The sequence below is a fragment of the Coturnix japonica genome, chromosome 1 (genome assembly GCF_001577835.2).
Source record: "Coturnix japonica isolate 7356 chromosome 1, Coturnix japonica 2.1, whole genome shotgun sequence".
In the NCBI taxonomy this organism is placed as follows: domain Eukaryota; kingdom Metazoa; phylum Chordata; class Aves; order Galliformes; family Phasianidae; genus Coturnix; species Coturnix japonica.
In genome coordinates, this window is record NC_029516.1 from 160,902,945 (window position 1) to 160,910,838 (window position 7,894).

General features: G+C 50.6%; 1 protein-coding gene across 2 annotated transcripts; it reads right to left on the bottom strand.

Annotated features, from left to right (window-relative positions):
- Positions 1–230: 230 nt before the first annotated feature.
- Positions 231–6,064, bottom strand: C1H11orf87 (chromosome 1 C11orf87 homolog). 2 transcript variants are annotated; one of them, XM_015852206.2, is made up of 2 exons: positions 5,939–6,064; positions 231–5,678 (listed from the first exon to the last, which is right to left on the bottom strand). In XM_015852206.2, exon 2 carries the CDS (start codon positions 5,531–5,533, stop codon positions 5,069–5,071), a length of 465 nt encoding a protein of 154 aa, XP_015707692.1. In that variant the 5' UTR covers positions 5,534–5,678; positions 5,939–6,064; the 3' UTR covers positions 231–5,068. The 2 variants fall into 2 exon arrangements, with proteins under 2 accessions (XP_015707692.1, XP_015707693.1); XM_015852207.2 differs by having other exon boundaries at positions 5,934–6,064.
- Positions 6,065–7,894: the final 1,830 nt, after the last annotated feature.

The window sequence follows — 7,894 nt, forward strand, 5'->3', positions numbered from 1 at the left end:
GACAATAAAGAATTCCACTGAACCCAACAAAACCCGCCTGATCTTGTTCTGCTCAACAAGGGGAAATTTTTCTCTGTGTATTTTGCAGCGCTTGCTTAAAGACCTTTGTCCTCTTTAGGAAAGTAAAATAATGAACAGATTATATTGCTCCATTTCAAAGGAGAAAACAACAAAGAGAAGCCAACTGGAAAATCAGAAAATACAAATAAAGACAGTCTTTACTGACAGTGTTCTGATCCAAATATTTATTTCCTAACTCATACAAAATTGATGCTTGTGGAGGTACCGGGCTGGAAAACAAATGATTCTAGTTATCCACAGAGAACGTACAGTACCAGTGGAGCAATGAAGCCTGCTTTGACTTGAATGAGAAATATTTCAGGTAATTTACAAAACAAGATCCAGTGTCATATAGAAAATGACGTTTTGGAGAAACAGTGTCATGGAGGAGGCTGATATTTGTCCGCTGGGGCTGATAGGGATCCCCCTTCACCCAGTCAGGCAGTGGATGGGGAGGCTTCCCTTCCACCTTGGCAGGAACTGTCAGCTCTCCCCACAGGGCTCTTACACCTTTCAGTCTTCATAAGTTCATGGCACATTTGCTGTGGAGTTTGGCTGGATATGGACCAGAGAACCACATGTAAAAGACTGAAAACAGAAAGAGGCTCTGTTCTACTAGGAATTTATTTTGTGATCAGATGGAAATTTTGGCTTCAGTGAAAAAAAAAAGAGTCAGATAACAGAAGGAGATGAGAAAGTCAGTCCTGGATAAAAGTAGTTCTAATACTTAACATAAAGTAAAACACTACTAAAGGGTTGTATATGAGTCATGCCAGCTTCTATGTAGATGAGAACTGTAATGAAACAGTATCTAAGTCATTATAAATTTTGCTATTTACACAAAAGCAGAAAAAGAATTTTTCCTACTTCATTTTTCATGTTACCCTCCATACTTTGCATACTTATTAAAATGTAGGGTTTCAACTACCCATAGAAAAAATACAAACGTGCAGAGAAAATGACTACTAGAAAGAAAAGAGCAACCAAGTCCCATAACTAGATTTGCAACGATTCAGTCCTGTCCTAAGGAGTCAGATCATGTTCTTTTTCCTCCCTACATAAAAGTTGCACTCATAACAGCAGAACAGGAAAAGCACGGCTGCTTCAAAACACTGGACAAAGAGTTCCAGAGACAAGATAGCAACTACTCAGAAATGCTGTGGAAAACATTACTCACGTAATAACTTGCTATTTACATTGAAGAGGGTAGCTTTAAAAACTAAAGGGAAAAAATAATTAAAACAAAAAAAAGTTTTTAGTCAAAGGATAATTTGGCCTATAAGGTGGAATCTCTTTGCTTTTTGTCCAGCAGATCTTTTGAGATATATATCCACATATACATAGAGATATGTCTGGGAGAGATTTATCAAAAGCTAAAACGTGTCTGCGCGGTGAGCTGGCAAATCTCATCTCAGAGATTACATCTGCAACAGGCAGCCCCCCACAGCAGAAATGCTGGACCGATATACATGAATGAAATGACTCTCCCTGCCCATGATACACACTGGATCCACATATACACATCAGTCTGTCAAAGCAGAGCTGACCACAGCTCTGGATCCCGGCCCTTGTACACAACAGTCCCATTCCCACCGAAGCACGGCGCTGGGCACAGAGCAGGGCCAGCGTGGGGTCTGTGGGATGCCGACACCTGTTGAGCAGACGAAGGACAGGTTCCAGCTCCCTTTGCAGGTGGTGGATGCTCTCAGCTGGAGCTGAGATGAGCAGCAGCTCCAGGGATGCTCCGCAGGATGAGGAGCCACTGGCCTGTTAGGACCCAGCTTCTGAGCAGCCCTATGCAGCCAGTAACAGCAGTCGTGCTCCTTCAGTGGGATGACTGGGCTGGGCCGGTCCTTCTTAGAGCAAGATGCTGTCTGGTGGCAGGCCCTGATTCTGATTCTGAAGCAGGAAAATCCAGGCAGAGGATGTGCCCCTCACCAGAGGAAGGATGGTCTGCGCTCCAGCTGTCCAGGCTCCATCCTGACTTGCCAAAAACAGTGCAAATTTGTAACAGTTCACAGGAAAAAGAACGTCCATACTGACAGGGTATAAATCCTTCCTTACGTACAAGAATGGTGCAAGCATTTACCCGGCATCTCTATCAAATATCGTAGAAAAGGTTACACAAAAATAGTTAAATATATGGATACAGATACGTAGATATTACACTTGCATAAAATATGTAGATTCAAAACCCTTTGGGCAGTTTCACAGTTAGCTGAAAATGTATGCTTTAGAAATATGAACAATTTCCTACACTTTTCTAGTTTAAGTAGGAGGGGAAAGGGAAGAAGCATCAGCCTTATTAATACTGAATGCTAAGTGCAGGAATTTAGCTGTAGCTGTAGGGCTTTGAAGCAATTGATTTGACAGAACCTCCAAGCATAAACTCTGTTTTAAAAATCCACATTTATTCCCTAGATCGCTTATTGTTTCATGAAAATGAAAACCTACGCGCCCTGCTTGTATCAACTCCATCTCCTGAGACCCGCTTGATGGAACCTCGTAAGCTCACAATACTTCAAGGTAGGGTCATGCACTGGGAGTACGCATGAGCCTTATTGCAGCATTTCTGTGCCGTAACAGGAATTTGTAACTTCTCGCATCCTGTAGAATTTAACTTTAGAAATGCGGAACCTTGAATGACACCACACGAAGCTCACAGGTCTGAGAAAATTCAAGTCAGTATGAAATTTTACTTGTAGACCACGTAATTTACACAGATTTACATAAATACAGAGAGATTAAAATGTTAAACCTAATTAACAGAGGATAGAGGTTTACATGATAACAGTTTAATTCATTACATTTCTGCAACTATTCTTAGTGCCGTGAGACTATATAAATAATATATATACCTATATATCCATAATATATATAAAGATATATATATTTCCATCCTTTTTTTTTTTTCCTCAAAAATAGGGCAATTTTATAACTGCAATGAGATGTGACAAGCAGTACACTTCTGGGGAATTATTGCATGCCTTGAGTGCATAAGGCAGAAGGAAGAGTATCTGACTACAGACACTGAAGAAGTGGAACCATCAACCAGAAATGCACTGGAGTGATTTGGAACATCTTATTGCTTTTATAAAACTCGAAATCATATACTGATTTTAAAGAAAAGGCACAAAATAAAGGGGAAAATAATATCTCTCTATTTAGTGGAGATCTTGATCAGGAAGCTCCATTACTGCTCACTGAACTCTCCTCACTGTCCTAAATCTATTCCCTGTGGTGCAATACCGTGTTGCGGTTGCATAAGGAGCTTAAACACAGAAGTTCATGCATCCTTTATTAGGAGAAACAAAACAAAGCCCATTTCCTTGCCGAGCAACATGGCAGTAGCCATTAGTATCTGGTCGCACCAGGGAGCAGCGGCCGTCACTCCCACCATAACACACCACCAACACCAGGTTCCTCTCCGCACCAACCTCAGCTGGTAGAGCAGCTCCTGGAGCTGGATGCTACTGCACCCACCTGGGTGCTGGAGACACAGACACTGAAAGCCAACAGGAATTTTCCACCAGGCAGGATCACAGAGGGGTACGACAGGGTTAAGAGAAGCACTGCCTTGAAACCCCTGCATACTGGTGCTGTCCATGGACTATGGAGAGCTGTGGCACCCTTTCCTCCTTTCACCTTTGTGCTGCCTGCACAAGTGCTCTCCAACCCAGCAGCCACACCAGGGGGCAGAGAACAGCAGAACGTTACAACCTGTGGGCTACAGCTACCTCCTCACATCACTCTGAATGCCGGGATACAGTGGGAGGAAAAAAAAATAATGAGAAAATCCCTTGGTATTACTTTTCCTTTGTTGTATTTTTCAGATGTTAATATGCACAGCAGAGGGATGCCTCTGCTATGAGACCACACAAGATGCTTCGAAGTTTGGATATGGCACTCTGTTAAGGCACCTTCAAGGAATGGGCTTTGATTTAATCGCTAAGCAAAGCTGAGCTGGACGCTGCCCCACGCTCTTCCAGCAAGCACAGCACCAGCAGCACCACACCTACCCACCACTGACAAAAGCCACCACTGTTTGCTAGGGAGAAAACACACTTCCAAAATCAATATCTGCTGGGTGTTAAGAGCTGATATTTTGCACAACTGCCTGGTTAGTCCCCCGAAAGAGGAGAGGTGACAGATTTAAAGTGTTGTCTGTCCTTAACTGCTTACTAGATTAGAAGGGATAAAAATATATATCAGCCTAAAAAAGTAGAAGCTGGCCCCGTTCTGCTGCAGGATTCCTTGCCGGGAGGTGAAGGTGTAACTGCAGCATGGTTGGAGCAGGGTGCCTGGTGCAGAACAGGGTTTGATTTGGGACCCCCAGGAGGAACAAGGCCATCTGCCCCCCGAGGTGCATCACCTCAAGCCACCACGCAGAATGGCAATGGTTCTGGGGGTTGTGTCAAGGAGAGGGCATTTAGAGATGAGGAATGCTGGGGGGGAGAGGAAAGCTGCAGCTGGAGGATGGGGCTGCAGGGCACTGCAGTTCACCTAAACCCAACGGGAGGTGGGTGTTACACAAAACAAGATCCAGTCCTGGAGAGGAGCAAGAGGGGTGGGCCAGGGGCACAGGTCCGAGCACAACAGAGAGAGCTGCTCCAAGAGGACAGGGGGTTCCCAAGGCACCCACCAGACCTGCCACTCCCCCCACACCTCTCCCCAGCCACGCCATGCAGTGTGACACTGAGGGCAGGGGGGTCCAGCAGCGGGATCACCCCAACCCTGGAGGTAACAATGTCTAGGGAAGAGGGACCCCTGCCCCTGACTCTCTCCTCCAGGCTATAGGTATATGGGCGCTGCGTGCAGGTCCTTCTCCAGCACAAAGACGCATCTTTTCCTTGCACAGTCAATGAGAAACGCGATGTGATCTGTCATGCGCTTGGATCATGGGCTTGTTCGTTCATTGGAATTAGCAATGTTTTCTTCTTCTTCTTTGAGGACTAGAATAATCACTCCGCTATTTACAAGGCGCCTTCTCCCGGGCTCTCCCAAACCATCATGACAAAACCACCGTCTGCAAGAGCCCTGCTCCAGATGTGTCCAAAGCTGCCCGTGCAGGCTGGGAGCTGGGGGCGGTGGTGGTGGGGGGCTGCTGGATCTCCGAGTCCCGGGGGGGTCTTCCCAGGCGGCTGTCTCTCTCCGATGGGGCCTCTCCCGGTGCGGGGTGCCGGCTGCCGCCGCTGCTGCGGGCACAGTGGTCCCGCTCATACTCCTCCTGCGCCTTCTGCATCTTCCGCTTCTTCATCTTCCTCTTGTGGATGTGGAAGGTGGTGAGGGAGAGGAGGATGAGGCAGAAGATGAGGGTGACGAGGACGATGAGAACCAGGGTGGAGGAGAAAGACTGAAAGAGCTGACCCACTTGAGTGATGCAGGTGCTGCTGGCGTTCGAGGTGACAGACGTCCTGTTCAGGAGACAAGGCGGCAGCGACAGCCTCAACTCCTTGGAGAGCTTGGCACTCATTGAGGAGGCTTCGGAAGACGAGGATCTTCCTCTCCTCTCTGAAGAATATCGGGGTGGGGGGGGGGGCGGGGGCCGGGCTCGCTCCCGGCAATGCCCGCGTTGCCGCCGGCTCAGCCTCGCGCTGTCTCTAACGCGACCGAGCAGCCTGCAATAGGAGCGGGACCGTCAGCGCTGCCCACCCTGCCCGCCGCCCCGCCCCGGCCCGCGCCCCGCTACGGAGCCAACGCCGGCGGCCGGGACCGCGCCGCGGGACGGGAAGGGGGCGGCCGGGGCGGACACCCCGAGCACCGCTCGCCCCAACTAGTTGCCGCGGCGGCTGCGAGGGAGGGTGGGGGAAAGAGGGAGCCCGCCGCCGACCGGACCCCGCGGGTCGAGCCGACCGCCCCCGGGAGCCCCTTACCTCACCTGCGGCAGCGAAGGCGGAAAGGGAGCGCCCGGGCGCCGCGGGCGCTGGGGGCTGCGGCAGCGCGGAGTGAGGGCGCACAGCGGAGCCGCTTCGGGAGCGCCGCCCGCAGCCTGGAACCGCCCCGACCCTGACGTCACGCCGGGCCGCCCCCTCCCCTCGCACGGCCGCGGGTTCCGGGGGTGCCGGAGGGTCCCGGGCTGAGCCCGCCCCGTGCGCCGCCACCACAGGCTGCCTCAGGGCGCCCGGCCCATCCTCCGTGCCGCCCCGGGTGCGGTGTGTGATGGAGATGCAGAGCCGGGACGGCGCTCAATGCTGAAGTGGCAGCGGCTTTGTGTGTTCGTCCGCAGTGGGGGTGTCAGGCCGTTCCCAAATGTAAGAGAATTTGGGAATGCTTCCCTTAGACGTACAGGGGCAAAAGGATATTTACCTTCAGGGTGAAGCTGCTCTGTCTTCCAGGAGGAACAGTGATGGCGTTGTGGGTGACTGCTTGGGGTCCAGTGAGTGCCAGCACCGTGCCCAGGTGGCCAAGAAGGCTGGTGGCAGGGGGTCACAGAATGGTTTGGTTTGGAACGGACCTCAGAGATTATCTGATTGCAGGCCCCTGCTGTGGGCTTGTATCTGCAATAATGCAGCCAGCAGGAGCAGGATGGGGATCGTTCCTCTGTGCTGGGGACTGATGAGGCTGCACCTTGAGAACTGTGTTCAGTTTTGGGCCCCTCACAACAAGAAAGTCCTTGAGACTCTGGAGCATGTCCAGAGAAGGGCAATGGAGCAGTGAAGGGTCTGGAGCATAAGGCTTATGGGGAGCGGTGGAGAGAACTGGGATTGTTCAGTCTGGAGAAGAGGAGGCTCAGGGGAGACCTTACTGTGCTCTGCAATTGCCTGAGCAGAGGTTGTGGTGAGGCTGCAGTCAACCTCTTCTCCCCCATAACAGCAACAGGATGAGAGGAGATGGCCTCAAGTTGCACCAGAGGAGGTTCAGGTTGGCAATTAGAATCACAGAAAACCTGGGTTGAAAAGGACCTCAGAGATCATCGAGTTGGCAAGGTTGCCAACTGCTAGACCAGGCTGCCCAGAAGTCACATCCAGCCTGGCCTTGAGTGACTCCAGCGATGAGGCATCCAAAACCTCTCTGGGCAGCTTCTTTCGGTGCATCACCACCCTCTGGGTGAAAAACTTCCTTCTAATATCATCTAAATCTCCCCTGTCTCAGTTTAAAACCATTCCCCCTTGTCCTATCACTATCAACCCATGTAAACACTCATTCCCCCTCCTCTGTATACGCTCCCTTCAAGTACTGCAAGGCCACAACGAGATCTCCCCAGAGCCTTCTCTAAGCTAAACAAGCCCAGTTCCCTCAACCATTTCTCACAGGAGAGCTGCTCCAGCACCCTGATAATCTCAGCGGCCCTCCTCTGGACCTGCTCCAAGAGCTCTGCATCTTTCTTGTGCTGGGGTCCCCAGGCCTGGATGCAGCACTGCAGATGGGGCCGCACAAGAGCTGAGCAGACAGGCACAATCACCTCCCTCTCCCTGCTGGCCACAGGAAAACATTAGGAAAAGCTTCTCAGGGTGCTGAGGCATTGAAACAGGCTGCCCAGGGAGGTGGTAGAGTCACTGTCCCTGGAGGGGTTCAAGAACATGGAGCTGTGGCACTAGGGGGCATGATTAGTGGACATGGTAGGGGATGGGTTGACAACTGGACAGGTGGTCTGAGTGGTCTTTCCAACCTTAATGATTCCCTTTGCAAAGGAGCTACAGCTCAGGGTTTTCTCTAAACCAACTCAAATGCACGTTCCCATTGCTCCTTCCCTCTCCAGGTAATACCTAATGCCACAGAGGGATGCTGCAAGGGCACCAGAGTCTCAGCACAGAGCTGAAGGACAGACACTGCCCAGTGCTTACCCCTCCTTCCATGCAGCCCCCCCAGTGCTGCTCAGTGCCTCCCCACAGTA